At 48.0% G+C, this 23,367-nt stretch overlaps 1 protein-coding gene across 1 annotated transcript in view; it reads right to left on the bottom strand.

Moving 5' to 3' along the window:
• SRCAP (Snf2 related CREBBP activator protein) overlaps positions 1-23,367 on the bottom strand; it is a 1,742,136-nt gene that overhangs the window by 1,577,427 nt on the left and 141,342 nt on the right. The window contains exon 3 of the mRNA XM_085618450.1: positions 1,121-1,342. Coding sequence (XP_085474576.1) covers positions 1,121-1,213 — 93 coding nt within the window. The 5' untranslated portion in view covers positions 1,214-1,342. The remainder of the gene's footprint in view (positions 1-1,120; positions 1,343-23,367) is intronic.

Below are 23,367 nucleotides of genomic sequence, written 5' to 3'. Positions count from 1 at the left end.
CAAGCGATGATGGCAGCAATTCCACAACCCAGTGGTTCAGGAATGTTTACCTTACATCCCAACTAACTACAAGACCGCCTGCTCGCTCTCTGCGAGAAAGGAAACAGTCTGCTGAGGTTGATGAACAACATTCACTATGTCCTGTTGTACTGGAGTGGCTAACCCCATACCACTTACTAGAATACTCCCCAGATAGTTAAGTGCCCAAAAGGAGTAAGTGTTACCAAAGTGGCGTTCCCAAGCATTAGTGGCCCTGGGATGAGTGGCAAACAATATCGCTGCCCGGTACACACCGACTACCAAGGGGCCAGCAAAAGATGCAGGAAGATAAACCTATGCTCCAGAATCTTGCACTGCAATGTAATTTAATCCCATTTCCTTTACTTTCTCCTAATCGCCCAGTATTTTTGCTGCATTTCCTGCTATTTACTCTTCCGCTCCACTTCCATTACTGTATACTCTGCACTTTTCCTGGCCACTGCAGTTTTTGGGTGAAAAATAAAACTATCATTGAACCGTAAAGATAATCCTGTTTTAGCACCATGAATATTAACAACTCATTTACATAGCTCAAGTTGCTCATGGTTGTTTCAGAACCCTATGTAACATTTCCCCACGATTTTTCTAATCCTATAACATTAAAGACACAAATGAGCTACTAAAAGGGAGCACACCACATCCTTATGTTTGCTTATAATATATAGTAGAGCCCTTGCTAAGCATTCACAGCTACAACTTATATTCTAGAAAATTCCAGGCCCTTGCAAGAAGGAAGGAAAATCTATTTACTCAAGTGAGCAGTGAAAGCACTTATTCACTTTCTTTAGTCCTGGTGATCAAACACCGTACCGCTTCACTCACACCATTTGTAGGCAAGAAGGCCCTCTAAGGAGACATGTTAGGTGGGAATGGTGGAATCAGTTACCCTTAGACATCTAAAACATGCTAGACACATTCTGCTTACTGCCCTAATGGACATCGCATATGTTCAAATGAAGTAGCAGGATGACTAAAGAGTATAGGCTCCCTTTAGCCCCTGGCACTTCCTTCAACAAACATCCAAAGAGTGAAGGATTGTTCCTGGAGCATGATCCAAGATATTCTACTTCAAGTGATGTACCTGTGCTGACAGAGAGCGATGCTGTCGTGAAGGGCTGGTCTGCATTTCAAGAGTGCGCCTGTGTCTCTGCCTGAAACCTGCAGGTGTGGACATAGGACGGCTTTCCTGCTCCAGGGCATGCTGGGAACCGGCCTCATTATGGTTAGCCGGCCACAGCAAAAATATGTCCAGTTCCTAAGTCACTCGACGGCACAGCCACGGCCTGGCCTGCCTTTGAAGAGCCTGAGAACACAGGACATTGAGGCAAATGTTAAGAGAAGCAGCAACACGTAACAAGGCATCTGAGTGCAAAATCATATTACTGAGCAAATGAGAATACAGGCTCCAGTAGAAGAATGCTTTACTTACTTTTAGCAGTGGGTCTCCGGTGATTATACCTTTCTAAGATTAATTCATTTTCTACTTTCCAAATTAGGAACCTGGACACTGGTACAACCAACTGATTCATACTCCGTGTCGGAGGGTGCATCAAGAGTCAAGCAAGAAACTGATGTCCAAGTGCAGGAGGTGGCATTTATATGCTGCTCCACTCTTACTTCCGGAGGAGACTGTAGTTAAATGAAAGACCCAAAGTGTTCCAATTAAGTGGAGTCTGTCATCTATCAGTCCATTTAAATATTGGCATTTATCCTGATGCCTCAGCTCATACCAAAGCTGCTCTTCACACATTGAATGTAAAAATGGTAAGTGTGTGAGACCCCTTTTTCAATTTTAAAAAAAGGGCATAGTATAGTAATCCTATCTGGCCATCCTATCTGGGGGTAATCGGCCTATGTCTCCAGAAGAATTTTCTCTAAATTATTAATATAAAGGTTAAGAAGATATTTCATGCGTTAGTGCATCACGGATATCGCCAAATTCACTACTCAGTAAATTGCTCCCCCACCTTAGCAGCTGCCATAGCAAACAGTTGTTAAGAGAAGTCCAACTTCGAGATGGCGAGCAAAGGGAACAGCCAAGTAATTCAAATAAAAAATGTGATGCCAAATACGCACTTCTCAAACAAGCATTTGCAATGCAATAGATCTCGCATTTACGTGAGTCGGAGCTATTGACCTTGTAAATAACAGTACCTTTTATTTCAGTTTTTAAAACATAAATAAAAGGCATTGTCATTTACAATGCCAATAGCTTAAACTCGCGTAAACGTGCGACCCATTGCATTGCAAAGGCTTGTTATATTTGAGCCCCTAGTACGTCTGTACAAGGCGCATTGTCTTGTTCAGAGATTGTTTGGGATATGCTGATGTTCTTAGTTAATACTCAATGTACAAACATTCAAGGTCTGAACAGCACTGTATAAAATACAGACAAAGATACGAGTGAAGATCGTGTGGGCCTGACCTATTAAGCCTGGTGGAGATTCGAGATGGCAAGCTGCAAATCGTTTTTCCTGACTCCACTTGCGTCATAAGGAATTTGGAGCACTGAAATTTAAATGTTCACAGAAAAATTTGCACTTACTCCTGTTACAGTAAAGGGCCGCTAAAATCCTTAGATATCTACAGTATAAAAATGAACTTTTTACTTTCTAACAATCTTTCCGAAATCTGAAATAGAAAACCTTTGAGCAAGCGGGACAAAACATTCAAAGGACTTAGGCAGGCCTGGGGTATCCCCCAAGAAATGTTGATCCTCAATTTATCATGTTATTTCCTAAACTGCATTTAAAATTTCAAACAGTGAAATGATGTTCAGTTTGCCAATTAAAAAACACTTTGCCAAGTGCATTAGAAGACAGCTATTGTTTTTCATACACAATTACGAAGTGGCTAAGCCAATCTAAACTCCCTTCTTGACAGAATCCAATTAACAATGTATTCATTCCTGGGGCATTTTTCAGTTAATAAATAAAATCTGTTAATCAGCACCTAACTCCTACTGGGACATTCCATTCCTTGTAATACAGATGCAGCTATTAGAGCGAATCTATTTAGCTGATTTTCAGTAGGAACGAACGGATTAAAAATGTGCCCAAAAGCATTCAGGACGTTCTCGAGGTGGGTTTTACTTACTGAAGACATAATAAACCAGTCACAGAATTAATGATTCAATGTAGTTTACGTGATGTGCAGCAAACATCTTTTGAATAAATATTTTAGGACTTTAATTACCGCAGAAGACAAATGCGGCCCTGTTTGTTTCCAGGCTGAGACCTTAACAGTAGCTTTCTAAATTAGGTGCATTTGACCCACAAAAGTTTTTTGCCTCGGTTTGAGTTAGAACTGGAAACATGTAACAACATCTAAGCTTTGCAGTTTCTCCCTCCTGTGCAGCACCAGTAAAGTTTGCTGGATTTCTCCGTCCTTCCCCGCCATCCCGAGGCCGATTTAGGTACTGCAGCCGCCAAATGAATGGCTCTAACATTACCTGCTGCCGAGTCCTGGTCGTGCTGGTCAGTCAGGCCGTGCTCCGGCGACCACTGCAGGGGGTCGTTGCTGCAATGTCCCACCTTCCTGAAGCAAGAACTTCAAAGCTTCACCACCTCCTCCTGTGCACAGCACTCACAAGTCCTCCAAAACTTTTGTTTGCTCTCCTAGCACCACCGTAACACTTCTCTTCGCCACAGTGGGCACAAAGACGGAAACTTGACACCCAGAGGCATTCAGCTTGTTGTGGTTTCTATACATCGTCAGCATAAACAACAAACGTGCAGTGGCAGCGTGTGAGCGCGCGGTGGGAGCGTGTGAGACAGAGAGGAGAGGCCACATCGCCTGTCCGTGCGCACACATGGTTTGTCTCCCTTCGCGCACCACACCGACAATAGTCTCGCCAAGGCGACGCAGCGCATGCGATGCATTCGCTAGACGAGACCTAAAAAGGACCAATGCACATACTTTCACAAAATGTTATTGTGTGGACTTAACACTCACTTAAGTGCTGTTGTGAAGAACATTTTTGCTTCCACTGCCTGTTTTGTCTACTACCACAAGGAAAGTAATGCCACTACATAAACTGTGCAAAGCATGCAACAATTACTTACCTGTAGTTATGCTTTTGCGGCTTCAAACTCTTCTAGATTAACATGTGAACCTCTGGCCTCCCCTTAGCAGGTCGTCTGTGAATTGGGGGGCTTGTCGGGAGAAGAGTAATCGGCTAAAGATGAAAGATGGTGGACTTGCGCATGGACATTGTGGGATTATGGTTGACATTGTATAGAAGCTGAAACTATGACTCCTGAACCACAAGCTAAAAAAGTTTTATAGAAAACAGACACTTCTGAACTCAACCAGCAGATGGCGGGATTGGTTTCAAAACCACAATTACAGGTGACTATCTCCTTAAGCACCTAAAGAAGAGACCCGAGTTTCTATCACCCTCATTATAATGACCGTGATTTTGTTTTTGGATTAACTAGATGCCAGTGGATTTGATGTCTCTTCTCCTAAGGTAGAATTCACCACATGGACCACTGACTGAAGAGTGGTGCGTCCTTTGTGTTGTGGTCCGGTCTCTTGGGATGGTCTGTTGAGACTGAGACTAATGTCGGGGAGAGGAGTTGGCCTAATGGTTAGGGCGCTCGAACTCGGACCTGGGGAACTGGGTTTGAGTCTCGGTAATGACGCCAAACACCCTGTGACTCTGGGCAAATCACAATCTCCCCGTGCGTAACAAAAAATGAATGTCTGTCCTCATGTAACGTAACTGGTGCTATGTAAAGCGCTCTGATACCCGATTGGATTCCGGTCAAGTTCGCGCTATATAAAACTCTGCAACTAAAAAAAATAAAAACATTTCATTATGGAAACTTTACAACCTGAGTGTGCAATGTCTATGGCCTTTCTCCCTTTCAGCGAGGCCTTGGGAATTGGGCTTTGACCCAGGGCCTGACACTGAAAAGTCAAGTCGCCAGGGATCACAGACGGAGCCTGGCAACCCGTATTTTGTCACTAAATATCTTTCTCCTTTGAGCCTGACAGTTCAGGCTTCAATCCGTAAGCTGAACAATAATTCTTTCCCTGCACTCCTCTGGGTAGGCAGTCCCTTTGGAGAACAAATCCCTTCAGTTAGCCTGGCCCTGAGATCTGTCAATGCAGTCTGTTTGCTGGACCGCTACATGAATGCCTCTGGGACATGGCCATTGCGATCTTGTCGGTAGTCCTAAATGACTTTAGGACCTCTGCCTAATGCAATTGGTGACGGACACAACATGACCCAGTATGTGGTTTGTGCTGGCCTAGATATTCTAGACTGCGTAGGAAGGGTATTTGGCACCAGACTTGTTTCCCCCCCCCAACACGTGTAAATGCATTTTGTGTGTTTTCTGGAGAAGTGCAGACATATCTCCCAAATATACCCTTTGGTGACTTGTGTTTTTGTGGTGTAAAATGGTTGGCCAGGAGCATTTCCAGCTTTCAGTGCTTTCCTTTGGCCTCCAGTACCCTGCAGGTGTTCACAAAACTGATGTTTGTGCTCATTACACATGCTCAGATGTTGCGAATAGCAGTTAAACAGTATTGGGGTACCTTTCATTGATTCGCATGCTTGAAAAGGGATTCCCACGGTAATATAATCAAGCAGTAGTTAACAAAAATCATAAGCTATAATGGCCCTATGTCATCTTTTAAAAAAAGAGAGCAAATGTTGAATACCACCAATTAGCTTTTAGCACACTCTAGAAAACTCCCAGCAGAGGTGGTTTCCTTCAGATTGTCACTGCATGTTGTGTGTAAAGGAATTCTCCCTGAGTTCTACTCAGTTGCTCAATTTTCTAAATTTTTTCCTGGAATTTCAATTTTAGCAGCATGTGTGATAAAAATGCCTTTTCTGCCCATGTAAGACCTGTGGCAGGTAAAGAGTTCATATGGATGATCCACACAAAGACTGCATATTGCCTCCTCCACCCCAACCATGAGGTAAGACAGTGCAAGATATGTCACACTTTCTCCTCCAAGATTCTGCGGGATAGAGAGGGGAGGCTGCTTTTATGGTTCTAGTCGACAAAGCAGCAGACGTAGTCTGAGGAGAGTGATGGTTCTTCTAGGCCTCCCAAGATTGCCAGATTCCTCCGGATAGGGCAGGAAATACCTCAAACCCTCCCAGGAGAGTAAAAGCTCTAAAAAGGAGAGATCTCTTAAAGTCTCCTCAGAGCCTGCACCATCCTTACCTACCACGTTGATTTGGACCGGGCTCTAGCTTCCCTTCCCTCTTCCCCCTCCCATGGGTACGAAGATTTCCAATTTCTTGTGACAATGGGAAGAGATGACAACGGACCAATGGGTATTAGATCTGGCCGCCTTTGGTCATACTCAAATTCACAAAAAGACCACCCCCTACTCCACCCAAGGGAGCTCCTCCCAGTCGTGTTCACTTATTGCACAAGGATGTCAAAATCATGCTCTCAAAAAGCTCTTTCGAGGATGTTCCAACTCTACGAAGGGGGTCCGGGTTTTTACTCTCGTTTCTGCTTGATAAAAAAAACAAAAAAGATAAGGGGAGTGGTGACCAATACTGGATCTCATAAAGCTCAACAAGTTCCTAAACAAAAACAACCATTCAGGTTTGTAACTTTGACCGAGACCCTGCGTCGCCTCAACAGAGGAGACTTCACGACTTCCCTCTATTTGGAAGACTCCTATTTCCACATCCTCATCCATTGAAAATTTCAGGTTTACAATAGCAGGTACCCACTACCATTTCAAGATCCTCACTTTCGGCCTCAAAGCGGCACCAAGGACATTTACTAAATGCCTCACTGTCTGTATACAACCCTGTTCCGAAAAACCACGGAAAGAAACACCTTATTGAGGTATGGAAGTCACCACCCGAGAGGACTACGCGATAACCTTCCTTTCGGACAGTTCCTGAGGATCAGGAGGAACTGTTCCAGAAAGGATGATTTTTTCACGGAATCCAATGACCTCATCCTCAGACTGATTGAACGCGGCTACCCTCGGAGGCTTGTCAAGAGGGCCCGCAAGAGAGCCTGGTACAATCATAGAGACCTCCTCCTCACTCCTAAAGCACGGATGGATGATCCTAACAGGCTTATATGTGTCACGACCTTTAACACCATGAGCAATGATATCCGCAAAATTGTCAATAAACATTGGCACTTGGTGTCAGCAGAACTACAGCTCACCGAACCCCCAATGCATGCCTTCAAGAAAGGCAAAAATGTCCGCGATCATGTGGTCAAATCACTCTTGGAAACACAGCCTAGACCAACAATTGAATCGCTCTGGCATCTTCCAGCCCCCACGGGCCACGTCAAATGTGGACAGTGCAAAGCCTGCAATTTGACCCTTGAAACAAAGACGTTCCAACATAACAACTGCACGGTGGATTTAAAGACGCTCACCAATTGCAATACTAAGAATGTCATCTATGCGATAGTCTGCCCCTGTAACAAGATCTACATAGGCCAGACTACCCAGAAAGTGAAATGTAGGATACTACAACACTGTAGCAGGATTAGATGCAACACTCCTGGAGCACCCATGGTTGACCACTTTAATACATGTAACCATTCCCCCGAATCGTTAAGATGGCTGGTAATTGAAGCCATAACACTGGGTGTTAGGGGTGGAGACCTCGGCTCAATTCTTAACATCAGGGAGTGTAAGTGGATGGACCGTTTTGACTCTGTCCTCTGTGGCCTTAATGAACTTGACGCAACCTTTACCCAACTATCTTTAATAAATAATGGTTAAACATCTAAGATATTGTGGGCTATACTTTTTAAATTGTCTGGTATAATTCATGGTGAACCCCACTACATAAGGTATTTGCTGTGGTTTTATGTGATGCTATATGTCCTTTGAATTACATTTAAACCCATTGTGCACTTCAATTGCTGTGCCTTTTAGTGGTGTCATTCGCCTGTGTTATTCCGTATGTTCTTTGAGCGTTAACAAGGGATGTATCAATTATGCCCAATGTTATGGCTGTTTCCGTATCATTTACTGCAGCAACCATATTATTGTATTGCTTTTTAGTACTGTGGTCATGTACCTAGAACCAGCAAATGGTCCCTGCTTTAGACGAGCTGACATCAGCACAGTTAACACCACACACCCCTGAATTTCCACCAATCAGGGCACAATCTCACCGGGTGCACGCGCGTCTCGGGTATATAAATGATCATGTGACGCAGCTCAGGGTTAGCTGTCAGACCGACTCACGCGGCCCTTGAGGTATGTTACTGCCTGCAGCCTCTGTGGTTTCGCTTCCCTCCTTCTATCTTCTACGCAATCTTGCGGGCATAAGACTCCCGGCCCGGTTCCGATGTGTAATCACATACGAACACGTGACCACACACACCCCTGAGTCTCCACCAATCAAGGCGCAACCATTCTGGTTGTGCGCGCGACTAGTCCGTATTTTTATAGTCATGTGACGAAGCCCAGGGTTAGCTGTCAGTTCACTCGGCGCGGCCCTCGAGGTATGTTGCAGTCTACGGACTTAGTGGCTCTCTCCGTTCTGTTACTATATAAGTGAGTTTTGCCACACACTATGTGGAGGTGGTCTTCCCTACACTCCTGTATGTTCTGTTAATGGCCATTGACGCACCTGACATGCGCTGCGATTTAATTCTGTTTCGCGCACTCACCTTTTCCCGCGTAATATATTAAGTTAATCAACCTTATATGCGCCATGTTCTCGGACAGGATCCGAGTGTGGGAGATTAATAACCCCCCCCCCCCTTTCTTTCCAGCTTTGGACACCAATGGATCAGTGTCTGTGCTGATTTACTCAGCCTTCCCTTGTCTCACTTATCGAGTATTGGAATACTACACCCTGGGTGAGTATTTCTGGTGACTCAGGTTTAACTGACACTCGTTGTGTTTTTAAGTATGGTTTTAGTATTCCTCGTCTCTTTTCCTTTTTCCCAGGAGCACTGACTGGCCCCTTCCCGATTTTCCAGCTTGATGCTTGCTGCTGATGCTGGTAATTTTTATCATTGCTTCAGTCTTAATTATAATGGTTTACCATAGACACACCTCACGTTTTTTTCATCTTTGACCCTTGCTCCTAGGTGTAAGCCCTTTCCCTGGTCCTGATGAAGACCCCAACCCCAAGCAAACCAATTTGCTGGCTCTAATAGGGGTCGAAACGTCGACTTACTTCTATCTTCAATCCACACAGGAGATTGTCAGTGAATGTACAACTGCTGTCTTATTCTGTGTTGTCTGATTTAAATTTTGTGGCCATTTAACTGGCAGGTTAGGTTCTTCAACGAATTGTGGATGTTCCTAAATTTTTCGCAACCTCCCTCCCTCACAACGCCCTGCACTAATCCCAAAATCTTGCACCTATCACGTACCTTACACCTATATATCTTTGAAAATGTTGATATTGTGATGTTTTTGGCTTTGATTTAAATTGCTGATCTTCTGTTTGACGGAAAACTTGGATAATCAATTAAATGATGATCATACATGCAAGTAATAGGTGTTGTCGCTAAATTTGTTTGAATTGCTAACAAATGTATGTTCTTTTACATTTCCAAATTTGTTTCCACTGTGACAATTCTTTGTGTACCTAGCTATACCCGAGTCCAGTGATCTACCGGGTTACCCCATTGATACATAACTCTGATGTTAAACTATGCCTCAAATTCTACCTGCAGAGAACAAAATGCATTTGAAAGACAGATCAATTGCTTGTGGCTTATGGCCAAGGCAGGGAAGGAACTGCAATCACAAAAGCTATAGGGCTAGATGGATTTCTGTGACAATTCAGTTTTGACATATTAAGGGAAACAGGCTTTTGACAATGACTAAAGCTCACGCCACCAGTTCAGTCGCAACAGCAGCCCTATTTGCTAGAGTGACAGGAGAAGGATTGTCATGCTGCGACCTGGAAAAGTACTCATACCTTCATGCAGCACTATTGCCTGGAATCCACACACTATGCAGACGCAGCTGTTGGCGAGGCTTACTACGTTATCTCTACTACTAATGTGAGCCTCTTTCTGGCAAAGAGTCCATGTTCTTCTGGTAATTACGTGCACATATAAGAATATTATTATGTAGAGTATAAGTAAACATGTGTTCGAGGCATGTGTGCTGTAGATACACAGGCTTTGCATACTCCTGCCATCTAGCGTTGGGTTCGCATGGTTGCAAGTTGTTTTTCTTCGAAGAAGTCTTTTTTAGTCACAAGGTAAAGTGACTGCTCCTTTCGGTGATAGTACACATGGGCATCTACTCTATTGTTAGACTGTTTTCTTTCCGCCATCGGGTTTGGACATGTATTGCTGCTCTCGGATTCGAAACCGTCTTTCGGGTTCCCCTCTGTGCGCAAGCCACTGTACCCTCAGTGGTATTATCATACACGTTTCCCTCTCCGCGTATCGATAGTTAAAGTTTCCATCTTTGGTCAAAAACATTGTGGGCGGACTTCGGGTCTAGCCTCATCAGTCCAGTCTTCTGCCTATGGAACGGACTCCGTTTCAGTTCTGTCCTCGGTGCCACTCGAAGTACCCTCACACCAACCTACACCAAGTCTGAAACTTCTGCCTCTACCCGGAGCACAAGGAACATTGTGAGGCTTGTCGGTCGTTTCGATCGAAAAAGACCATTCCGGATCGTCTGGAAAAAAAGCAGCGCCAAAGCACTCCACATACTCTGGATATCTTCGGAGAAGAATCCGAACAGGAAGAAGCGACAGCTGCGGAAGAAGAGGGGGCCTTCCCCGTCCCAGAATGAATTGGAATTGGACGTTCAAGTGGGACAGGATGCAGTGAGTACTAGAGCCCCCTAGTCCACAAACTCTCTTCCACTAAACATAAGGCTTCAGCACCACCTCTGCTTCGGGGTCTTGGTCGGCACCGAGACGTTGTTTGACGCCCCGTCCTTGGGCCCGGCACCAAAACAAATAATCAAGCCTTCTGGCTCGGGATCGGGTCGAGACAGATCTTCAATCAATCAATCATAGCATTTGTAAAGCGCACTACATACCTGTGAGGGTCTCAAGGCGCGAGGGGGGGGCTGCTACTGTTCAAAGAGCCAGGTCTTGAGAAGTCTCCTGAAGGTCAGAAGGTCTTCAGTCTGCCGTAGGCGGATGGGGAGGGTGTTCCATGTCTTGGCGGTGAGGTGGGAGAATGATCTGCTGCCGGCGGTCACTCTTCGGATGGGTGGGACGGTGGCGAGTGCGCGGTCTATGGAGCAGAGCTGACGGGTGGGGGTGTAGAGGCTGAGTCAGCTGTTGAGGTACGCTGGTCCGGTGTTGGAGTGTCTTGTGTGTGTGGGTGAGGAGTTTGAATGTTATCCTCATGTTGACAGGGAGCCAGTGCAGGTCTCAGGTGGGGTGTGATGTGGCAGCGGCGAGGGATGTCGAGGATCAGGCGTGCGTAGGCGTTCTGGGTGCTTTGGAGCAGTTTCAGGAGTCTGGCCGGGACTCCTGCGTAGAGTCTTCATCATGGAGAGGGTAGAGTCGATGATGACCCCTAGGTTGCGTGCGTGGTCAGTGGGTGTTGGGGGTGGTCCTAGTACAGTCGGCCACCTGGAGTTGTCCCAGGCCGAGGGGGTGGATCCGAGGATGAGGACCTCCGTCTTTTCCGAGTTCAGCTTCAGTCAGCTGTTCCTCATCCAGTCGGAGACGGCCTTCATTCCTTCGTGGAGGTTGGTTTTGGCAGTGTGGGGGTCCTTGGTGAGGGAGAGGATCGGCTGCGTGTCGTTGGCGTAGGAGATGTTGAGGGCATGCCGTCGTGAGACGTGGGCGAGCGGTGCCATGTAGACGTTTAACAACGTTGGGCTGAGGGATGAGCCTTGGGGTACGCCGCAGATGATCCCAGTGTCTTCGGAGCAGAAGGGGGGGGGGGGCACGGACGCTCTGTGTTCTGCCGGAGAGGAAGGAGGAAGTCCAGTCCAGGGCCTTCTCTTGGATTCCGGCGTCTTAGAGGCGTGTTCATAGTGTGCAGTGGCAGACCGTGTCGAAGGTGGCTGACAGGTCCAGGAGGATGAGGGCCGCGGTTTCTCCGTTATCCAGCAGGGTCCTGATGTCATCGGTGGCGGCGATGAGGGCAGTTTCGGTGCTGTGGTTGCTGCGGAACCCGGACTGGGACGGGTCCAGGATGCTGTTCTCCTCGAGGAAGCTGGTTAGTTGTTTGTTGACAGCAGGGAGATGGGTCGGAAGTTCTTGAAGTCCTTGGGGTCCGCCTTGGGTTTGAGTAAGGCGTTGATCTCGGTATGCTTCCAGCTCTCCGGGAAGGTCGCTGTCTCGAAGGAGAGGTTGATGGTTTTCCGGAGATGGGGTGCGATGGTGCTGCTGGCTTTGTTGAAGATGTGGTGTGGGCAGGGGTCTTCCGGGGATCCGGAGCGGACGGTGTTCATGAACTTGATGGTGTCGTAGTCGTTGATGTTGGTCCAGGTGAGCAGGAGGTTGGTGCGGGTGGTGGTCGTGGGAGCAGGGGTCTCAGTGGTTGCCTGGGTGGTGACGGCGTTGAAGCGGTCGTGGATGTCTGCGATCTTGCGATGGAAGAAGGTGGCCAGCGAGTCGTACAGGTCTTGTGAAGGTGACATGTCATTGGTGTTGGAGCTGGGGTTGGAGAGTTCCTTCACAAGGTTGAAGAGCTCTTTGCTGTTGTGTGCGTTGTTGTCTAGGCGGTCTTTGAAGGAGGTCCTTTTGGCAGATCTGATGAGGTGATGGTGTCTGTGGGTGGCATTCTTGTGGGCTGTGTAGCTTTCTGGTGTTCGATCACGGATCCAGGTTTTTTCGCGCTTTCGGCAGGTTCGCCTAGAGGCCTGGAGGTCTTCGGAGAACCAGCTGGCTTTCTTGCTGGTGTGGGTGTTGGAGGGCTTCTTGAGCGGGGCGAGGGTGTAGGCGCAGTCGTTGATCCACTGTCTGAGGTTGCGAGCAGCGGGAGTCTGTCGGGTCTGCTGGTGGGCTACGGGCGAGGGTGGTGGAGAGCTGGTCTTCGGTGACTTTGCTCTAGCAGCGGCACTGCATCTGTTGGGTGCGGTGGTGCGTGGTGGGTTTCCGGAAGGTGAAGTGGATGCAGCGGTGGTCGGACCAGTGGAGCTTGGTGGTGTGGTTGAAGGAGACGTGGGAGCTTGCGGAGAAGATGGGGTTAAGTGTGTGGCCGGCGGAGTGGGTGGGTGTAGTGACGAGTTGTCTGAATCTGAGGTTGGTGAGGTTGTCGATCAGGGTGGAAGAGTTGGAGTCGTTGTTCTCAAGGTGGAAGTTCAGGTCCCCGAGGAGGATGTAGTCCGTGGAGGAGAGGGCGTGTGCTGACTAAGTCTGCGATGGAGTCGCTGAACTGTGCTTGAGGTCTGGGGGGTCTGCAGACGAGGGTTCCGCTGAGGGTGGTGTTGGGATCGGTGTGAATCTGGAAGCGCAGGTGTTCAACGGTGTTGGTTGAGACTTTGAGAGTGTTCCTGTGGACGATGGCGATTCCACCTCCTACTCCATTGGTGCGATCCCTGCGGGTGACCTTATAGCCTTCCGGGATAGCTATGGCGATGTCGGGTGCAGAGGAGGGGTTCAGCCAGGTCTCCGTCAGGAAGGCGACGACGATCAGGGGTGTTGGAGTCGAGTAGTTCCCAGAGTTCCATGACGTGTTTGCGTGCGGAGCCGGTGTTGAGAAGGAAGCATCTGAGGTAGTTGGGTTCTTTGGTAGGTGGGTTGGCAGGCCGGATGCTGGTGAAGCTGCAGTTCCGGCAGGCGAAGGGACCTTGGGTGCGCTTTGGGGCGGCCAGGCAGCAGGTGCGTGATCGTCTGGCGTGGAGGGTGCTGGAGTCGTAGCGGAAGCGGGTGTCGTGGCGCTTGCGGGGGCCCAGGAGTCCTGGCGCTAGGCTCAGATGGGTTTGCCTTAGGCGCGCCCACTGCACGCGGCTGCTGCACGGTCTCCATATGAGGGGATGTGGGAGGGAGGAGCAGCTGGGAGCGGGGCAACGAATGGGAGTGCGGGGCCACAAAGGCGGGAAAACGGGCGAGGAGAACCAATTTGGCACAAATAAGAAGAAACAATTAGGCACAGAGTGAACAATTAGGCACAGAACAACACAATTTAGGCAAAACAATGCGGGTACGGGCGGCGAGGCAAGGCACAGACACGCGGAGCCCTGCAGCAGCGACCTGCCTGCAATTGAAACATTCCACTCATGAAGACAAATCTGGTTCAGAGACGAAATCTTCCGCTTCAAAGGATAAAAGAGGCCAGTCGGGTTCGGCAGTGAAACCTTCAGCACTGAAATCAACGGAAAATCTCCCAGATCCCCCGGAACCGATCTTAGATGTCCTGAAGAACAGATTAGACCCGTAATAGAAAAGGCTATACCTCAACCCAGATACTAGACACATTTTAGCTAAAAATCTTTCGAAAAGGAAAGTTAGTACAAGATTCATCTTAAGAAGAAGGACATTGCTATAACTCCTATCCACCCTACTGTGCCATCCCCTCCACCATCTTCACCATTACCACAGCTGCCAGCCTCAGATCCACTACACAACACCAAAGCGATCTCCTCATACACAACCGGATTAAGGAGATGATGATGACACTGTTCCTTTACCAACAGATCTATGGGTTGAATACATTGATTCACCCATGGATAATGACCCAGATTTATACCCTGCAAACCATCACCTCCAGATGATAACGTAGCATATCAAGAGCTGATTTCAAGGGCAGCAGCCGATCATGGAGTTACACTGCACAAAGAGGCTTTGGATGCCGACTTTATTTGAGGCACTAGGGTCTTCACATAGAACTAGTCAGTCTCCCTATGTTGAAAGGCATGGTGAGGCATGCAGACGGGATTTTTAAAGACCTTGTTTGTGTCCGTATTATAACACCTAGGGTTGACAAGAAATACAGACCATCACCATCTGATCCTGCTTTTATTAAAGGGCAGCTACCCTTAGACTCACTGGTAGTTTCTAATGCTCTTAAAAGAGCAAACTTACAGACCCCTGGAGATGCACCATCCACAGATAAAGAGTCTAAATTAAATGACGCATCCCGTAAAAGAGTTGCTGCTCAAGCCCGTACCCACTTACGTATTATCAACACACAGGGCCTACTAGCTAGCTATGACAAGGAACACTGGGACGAGATGTAAGGCCTACTTCAACACCTCCCACAAGAGCCCAAGAAACAGGCACAAGAGCTAGTCCAAGAAGGCAAACTTGTATCTAATTCTTCTATTAGATGTGCTCTAGATGCTGCTGACACTGTAGCGAGAGAACTTAACACTAGCATTCTTTTAAGTCTACATACCTGGTTTAGGATTTCAGGTTTTAAACCCGAAGACAAGCAATCTATTTTAAATACCCCCTTTGGCAAGCAACATCTTTTCGGACATCAAGTTGATGAGGCTTTAGAAAAGAGGAAAAAAGACACAGACATGGTGAAATCCATGGGAGTGCTTCATTCTCCACCAAGCAAAGGCTGCTTTTGCCGCTCCTTTTATAGTGGAGGGTCCAAACCTACATCTTCAGACCCTAACGCTTCATCACATAAGTCCAACACAAATGTAGGGGTAAGAGCACGCCAATGTGTAACTCCCCCACCCCAATTAATAGTGACTTGCCTACATACACTTCCCCTGTTCATTTAACACCTGTCGGGGGGGGGGGGGGGGGGGGGGGGCTTCAACTATGTCTCCACATCTGGAAATCCATTAACAGACAGATGGGTGCTATACATTTTCCAACATGGTTATTACCTGGTGCCCACCAGCAATCCTCCCAATAATTTACTTTGCACTCACAAACTATCAGAGCACCTGCTGCTTCTCAAACTAGGAGGTGCAAGCTCTTTTAGCAAAAGGAGCCATAGAATCAGTTCCGTTACAGTACGACGGTTCATGGGTTTACTCTCTGTAGGGGCGTGACTCGACAGGCGACGATGGAAGACGCTTAGGTGAGGAGCTCCGCACCAGCCGCCCATTAATCCTGTTGCCAGAGCTAATCGGGGCTGCACCGATCTGCCCTGTTGCTACACCACCTGGAGGGCGGTAGAGCACAGTGGAGCAGGTTGCAGTAATCCCTGGTGGCGGGAGTCGAGAACAGCGCTTTTCGGAGCGGCCTTCGAGGGGAGGAGCCTCCCTTACTAGGCGTCTGCGGCAGCCCGGCCGCTATGCTACGGCCCGGCGTGGTGCTACATGCAGACCTCCGGCCCCGTTACTGTCGATCCCAGAGGCTCCCGCCGAGCATGCTGAGGGGGTGCCTTGCTAAGGAGGGATCGGAGGTCCTGGAGTGAGGGAACGGAACGATGTGCTCCGAAAGAGGGGACCGGAGCGCTGAGGCCCACGCTGTCCAGAGGTGAGGCCCGCGCTGTCCAGAGGTGCGGCCCGCGCTATTATGGCTCTGATCGGCAAAGCCCGTTGCCCGCTCCTGAAGTAACAGCGAACCTCCATTTGAGGTGGACGACAATGGAAGGGTACGATCCTGGGAGCTGGTGAGCGGTGTGTGCCTGGGCACTGGCTGCGAGTGCGCAACACGACCTGGCTGCCATTTTTAGATTGGGCCTCGCGTTCTGGACCGTGCCTGCTTCTTTCCCATAAGCAATCGGCAGCCTTCAACACCCTGAGGGACAGGAGAGAGGTGCCTATTGTGATCTCCTTCTCAGCGTCTACCACTCGAGGCCGCTTTGCTTCAAGACGATTGCTCCAAGACCTCGAACTGGTGGCGGGCCTTAAGGTGAATTGGGAGAAGTCCTGCCTGTTTCCCGCTGCTCCAGTAAGGGAGGGTCCTCCGATTACTAATGGAGTTCTTTGGGAATACAATTGACAATCGACTTACCTGGGGACCCATATTTATCATACTCAGGCAAATCTGTTGGAGGGAAATGTGAGCAGGGCTATCCGGGGGCTTCAGGGCAGTAAGGAGTTCTGGGGGAAGCTCCAGACTATCTGTGGCAGGCCGAGTGGCCCTGTTTAAGATGGTGGCACTACCTAGGCTCCTATATTTTAGGAACATTCCCATCTGGATCCTGGCGACGATCTTTAAGCACCTAAAAACGATGATCACAGGATTTCTTTGATTCACTGGCACTGAGACGAAGAGTGGCCTGGAAGACCCTCTTGCGGCTGGGAGGGGAGGGTGGACTGGCGGTACCGGACTTTGAGTCTTATTTTAGCAGTCCAATTGCAATGGCTTACCCAAGCGGTGGCTCTGGAATTCAGAGGGGTGGGCGAGAGGGAAGACAGACTGGTTCTCAGACGAACATTGTCCTGCATTATCTTACAGCAATCGCTGTGTCTCAAAACACTCCCTACGGAACACAAAACTTTTAGGCTGTGTTGGAACAGAAGCCAGAGGAGAGCACAGATTGCGCGCCCTTATGCCCCTGAAATCCCCATCACTATGTGTATGATACTTCCTCGCAGGGATAACTGGTCAGCACTGCATCAGTTGAGTGACCTGGGCCTGACAACGCTAGGCGACCTGTATGACGAGAATGCCCTTATACCGTTCGAGACTGAGGGACCGACATGATCTACCTCGCGGGGATTATTTGCTCCATTCGGCCCTCATAGCGGCCATTCAGAAGCACTGGGGGGAGGATCTTTCTGAGCCACAGACTTCCATGGTTTGCCAGTATGTGGTATTGGCGGCGGGTAGCATCAAGGTAGTCACGTGTTTATATAGACGGATGACTCAAGAGAGGCTCGCTCCACTGGCGGAACTGCAGCGGAAATGGGAGGAGGACTTGGGCGAGGAGATCCCTGAGAAGGTGTGGTCTGAGTTGTTAGAACGGCCTTGAAATGCACTAGTAACGCTCGATTCCAGCTGGTTACATTTTTTTTTATCTTACATAGGACGTATATGACTCCAGCAAAAATTAACAAATATTTTAATGTGACCACAGCGCTCTGCCCACGATGCAACAAGGAGGGGGCAGATCTTCGCCATATTCTCTGGGATTGCCACATACTGACGAGTTACTGGGGAGGAAGTGATGGAGCTGCTATGTGACATCACGGAGAGGATTGTTGAACTAGCACCGGGCCCCTGCTTACTCCACTCTTTTCCTCACACCTCCAAAACCAAGATCACTTGCAAGTTTATAGACTTGGGTCTGGTGTTAGCCAAGCGAGAGATTACAGCGCACGGAAATCTAAACGAGGCCCAAGCTTCAAGAGGTGGAGGGTTGCCCTTCTCCGATGGGTGGAATGCAAGGGCACTGCTAGGATTCAAGCAGCAAGTCCCGCGCATAGCGAAAAAGCCTTAGAAACTACAAGGGCTTGGGAGGTGCTCACGCTTTTATTGAAGACTCGGATGTAGACTCCACCACTAGTGATCCGACTGTCCAGAACGGATGACAACTTGGTTAACACGCATGTGGCGGTATGGGGGTCCCCCTGTCATCTCTCATGGTCTTATTGCAGGCCTACACCACCATCCAGTGTAATGTTGCATATTGTGCAGTGGAAATAATGTATTGAGCCTGACTGCTGTTATTAGCATTGTTGTTCTACGTGCCATGCCTGGGGGACGAAGGGTGGGAGGGGTCTTCTTTTGATTGGGTACGTCTCAAATACGGTCGTCAGTCTTCTCTATTGTGGACCATTTTACACTCCAGCGAATATTTCTGGCCAGCAGACGCACTGGTATGGGGAGGTGCCATCATGAATGGTTTGCTTGATTTGTTATCCCCAACTGCAGTCCATACCTATGTAACGTACTACAGACGTTGGTCTTGTTCAAATGCCTGAATGATGACTGCAGAAATTACATCCTGTATGTGTCAGATGGTTTTCATGTTAACTGAATAAACATTTTTTTAAAAAATAAAAAGGAATGGGTTTACTCTCTGTACTTTGTAATCCCCAAAAAGGGCAGCTCCTTTAAGACTAATTTTGGATCCAAGGACGTTAAATCTGTACATACTGTCAAAACCTCTCCACATGGTCAAGTACTTCCACTTCTACAGCACAGCGATTTTATGTCCACACTGGACTTAAGACGCATACTTTCACATTCCGGTTCACTTAGCACATCGCAAATATCTCAGATTTGTGATAGCAGGAAAATACCATCCGTTCAAAGAACTCCCATTCGGATTAACTACTGCTCCCATAGTATTCACAAAATGTCTAGAAGTAGTGGCAGAACATCTTATAAGGCAAGATTCAGGTCTTCCCATACCTAGACGACTGGCTCAAAGCCATCATACACCAAAAGTGTTTACGACACACTCAGACTACATTAGACCTACTCCACCAATAGGGTTTCATAGTCAATGCACAGAAGTCTCATCTTCAGTCCCACAAATTCAATCTTATCTAGGAGCGACTATATTCAAACTCTGCTACTACAGTTTCAGACCAATCAATATTTAACAATCAGGACATTCGTGCAGATTTTAGGAATGATGGCATCACGCATTGCAATAGTGCCTCATGCAAGGTTACACATGCATCCTCTACAAGAGTGTTTAGCACGTCAGTGGAATCAGTCTCAGGGGTCAATTAACAGATCTAGTGTTGTAGACGGCCGCACCCATCGCTCACTGCAGTGGTTGTGAGAAAGTGGCTCGGTATATACTGTTCCTTAATAGGTACAGGGTGTACAGAGTCCACAGTCCCCCAGGGTTTGACAGAGGTTAAAGTTAGATATAACCTTACTCTCTAAAGTGGTAGCTTGGTCGAGCAGTAAGGCAGTATCAGAGGACAGTGTAAAGCATTTGTTGTACACACTCAGTCAGCAAATGGTCTCACACACTCAATAACTGAACTCTAGGCCAATGGTTTATATATAAAAAAATATATGCTTGTTTTATTTTAGAACCAACACTTGGATTTAAAATATAGTTTCTCAGAATGAGATGTTTCATATAAATACGTTTGCAATATGCAATTTACTTTTGTAAACAGTTACAAGTGGTTGCAATAGGCAACTCTGTTTTAAACACAATGCATTGAGCTCAATGGAAAATTCAAGTTATTTGCAACAGATTACTTTTTAGATTACTTTTGGAATTCCAGAACTGGATCCTAGATTCAGTCCTGGGTCAGTACTCAGAATCAAGTGATGAGTCGAGATATTTTAAAAGTTGACACTTAGAAAATATTTCAAAGAAAACAGTCAATGATTCCCTATGGAAGAAAATTCAAGTTGCAGGTACAGTATGTTCTCGTTACTTTTGTAATCCAGTACTGGGTGGCTAGACTCAGTACTGGGACCTTTATCCAAAACAGGTAAGTAATTACGTTTTCAGATATTATACGATTTTTGAAGAATATTTAAAGATTGCAGAAATTGACGCTTAGAAGAAATTTCACAGAAAAACAGTCAATGATTTCCTATGGAAGAAAATTGGGTTGCGGGTAACGAATAGTTTCTTACCTGTCGGTGTAGTTTTGCAGCTTGAAGATCTTTCTGGATTCACTATGCTGTGCATTATTCCGCGATCTTGTGGTTGGGTCCGGATTCGTAGTCTTTTCTTTGTTTTTTTTTTTTTTTTGTAGCCCAGGTGGGCGTCGACGTACACCATTTGGTGCACCTCCCGTGACGTCGTTGTGCTTCCTGCGGAAGTCCCACCTTTGGGGCGCCATCTTCGGGTTCTTTTTTCCTTTCCTCTTTTTTTTTTTTTTTATTTTTTTTTTTTTAGCCCTAGGCGATTGATTAATCCTTCTTGTCCCTTTATCTGTATGTTTGTATTTCTTTGATCTTTTCCATTTTCCCCCCTCTTCCTCCAGCCTCATCTTCCTGGCGGAGGTGGGTGGGTTCGCTAGTGAATCCAGAAAGATCTTCAAGCTGCAAAACTACACCGACAGGTAAGAAACTATTCGTTTTGCAGCGTGAATCTTTCTGGATTCACTATGCTGTGCATCGATTTTGTAGCGGTTTTCCTAGTTCTGTGGCGGCTGGGTGGTAGATGAGCGTTGGTCGTTGAAAATGTACTGAAGCACCTTCTGTCCAACCTGTGCTTCCTTGTTCATCTGAATGTCCACGCAGTAGTGTTTCGTGAACGTGTGCACAGATGCCCAAGTTGCCGCGAGGCATATGTCCTGGATGGGCGTGTTCGCCAGGAAGGCCACGGTGGCCCCTTTCTTCCTTGTGGAGTGAGCCTGCGGCCCCTCCGCTAGCTCCTGTCCAGCCTGTTTGTGGCAGAATTGAATAGTGAGGGCAATCCACCTTGCGATGGTGCCCTTAGTCACTGGTCTACCCATGAAGCTAGTAGCAAAGGACACAAACAGCTGTTTCGACTTCCTGAGTTCTTTGGTTCTCTCAATGTAGTGCATCACCGCTCTTCTGGCATCGAGGGTGTGCAGTGCCTTTTCTGCGTTTGTAGTCGGGTTTTGGAAGAAACTTGGTATCTGGATAGTCTGATTTATGTGGAACGCCGACACTACCTTGGGCATGAAGTGTGGGTCTGTTCTCAGGACTATTCTATCTTTGTGAATCTGAATGTAGGGTTCCTGCAGCGTTAGTGCTTGAAGCTCGCTCACCCTGCATAGTGAGGTTATGGCCACCAGAAAGGCCGTTTTCATAGTCAACATCTGCAGTGTGGCCTTGTGAATGGGTTCAAACGGTGCCTTCATGAGCTCCGTCAGGACCACATTAAGATTCCATGCCGGCGGCGGCAACCTTTTCGGGGGGGCCATCCTTTTGGCTCCTTCCATGAATCTCCTCACCACCTGCGAGCTGAAGAAACTTCCACCTTTTTCACCTCTGGTGTAGGCCACGATGGCCGCTAGGTGTACCCTCAGTGAGCTCGAGCAGAGGTTACTCTTTAGAAGGTGTGTGAGGTACCTCAGTACTGTTGAGTCTCTTGTCATTCTGTTTTGCAGGCCCTTTTTCCCGCACCACACAGTGAACCTCTTCCATTTTGCGCTGTAGCATTTTCGTGTAGTTGGTTTCCTCGCCTCCCGCAGCACTCGCATCGTGCTCGGCGGCAATCTTAAGTGTGCGAACTCTAGGTCTTCAGGAGCCATGCCGCCAGGTTGAGGGTTTCTGGCTCTGGGTGCAGGACCTCTCCGTTTTGCATTGAGAGCAGGTCCTTCCTCCTCTCGAACCTGTATGGGTCGCCTTGTGCCATTTCCTGAATTTGTGAGAACCATGTCTGCCTCGCCCACTGCGGAGCCACCAGGATCAGTGTCATGTTGCTGGTTCTGCACTTGTCGAGCACTCTGTGCAACAGGGGTATCGGTGGAAAGGCGTAGGCAAATGTCCTCGACCAGCTTATCCATAGGGCATTTCCCTTGGATTGCTGATCTGGTTGCCTGGACGCGAAGCTTTGGCATTTTGCATTGTGGCGTGTTGCAAAAAGGTCTATTGTGGGAGTCCCCCATCTCCGGAAGAGCTTCTCCGTTTCCTGGCCATTGAGCTCCCACTCGTGTGATGCTGAGGTCTGCCTGCTTAGCCAGTCTGCCTCTACATTGTCCTTCCCCGGTAGGTGAATTGCCAGTAGATCTATCCTGAGAGGTATGGCCCATCTCCAAATCTCCTGAGCTAGGGATGAGAGCGGGAACGACTGTGTCCCCCCTTGTTTGTTGATGTAGAACATCGCCGTGGTGTTGTCTGTTTGGACCAACACCCTCTTGTTGAACAGGTGCCTCTGGAATGCCTTCAGGGCTAGCAGGATTGTTTTCAACTCGAGGTAGTTGATATGGCGGACCGCATCTGCTGGGGCCCATAGACCCCTCACTCTGAGGTTGTCCATGTGCGCTCCCCATCCCTTCTGCGATGCGTCCGTGGTAATGGTCACTGTTGGGATTGGTGGTGTCAGGCTTCTCCCTGCTGTTATGTTGTCTCTGTTCCACCAAGTTATCTCCTCCTGCACTGCGTGCGTAACAACCACTAGATCCTCCCAACTTCCGTTTGCTTGTGACCATTGTTGTTGTAGCCATTCCTGGAATGGTCTCATGTGCAGGCGTACATTCGGCACCAGCTGGATACAGGACGCCATCATCCCCATCATCTTGCTCACAGCCCTCACTGTCAGAGCTCGCCCCTTCTGGTAGAGCTTCGCCTCCTTCAGTAGAGCCTCTGTCCTCCTCTCGCTGGGCACAACTGTACTGTTGCGGGAGTTGATCTTTGCCCCCAGGAAAATCTTCACCTGCTCCGGTTCCATCGATGATTTTCCCCAGTGGATTGAGAATCCCAGATTTGTGAGGGTGTCTGTTACGCGTTTTGCGTGCCTCTCGCACTTTCCGCGTGAGTTTGCCTTGACCAGCCAGTCGTCTAAGTAGGGGTAGACATGGATTCCCTGCCTTCGTAGGTGCGCCGCTACCGCCGACAGGCATTTTGTAAAGACCCTTGGTGCTGATTTTAATCCGAAGGCCAGGGTCGTGAACTGGTAGTGTTCTTGTTCGATGTTGAATCTTAGAAGGCCCTTGTGCCTTCTG

This window comes from Triturus cristatus, chromosome 7, assembly GCF_964204655.1.
Source record: "Triturus cristatus chromosome 7, aTriCri1.1, whole genome shotgun sequence".
NCBI lineage: Eukaryota > Metazoa > Chordata > Amphibia > Caudata > Salamandridae > Triturus > Triturus cristatus.
The sequence above is the reverse complement of the archived record's forward strand: the minus strand, read 5'-3'. Positions and strand labels throughout refer to the sequence as shown.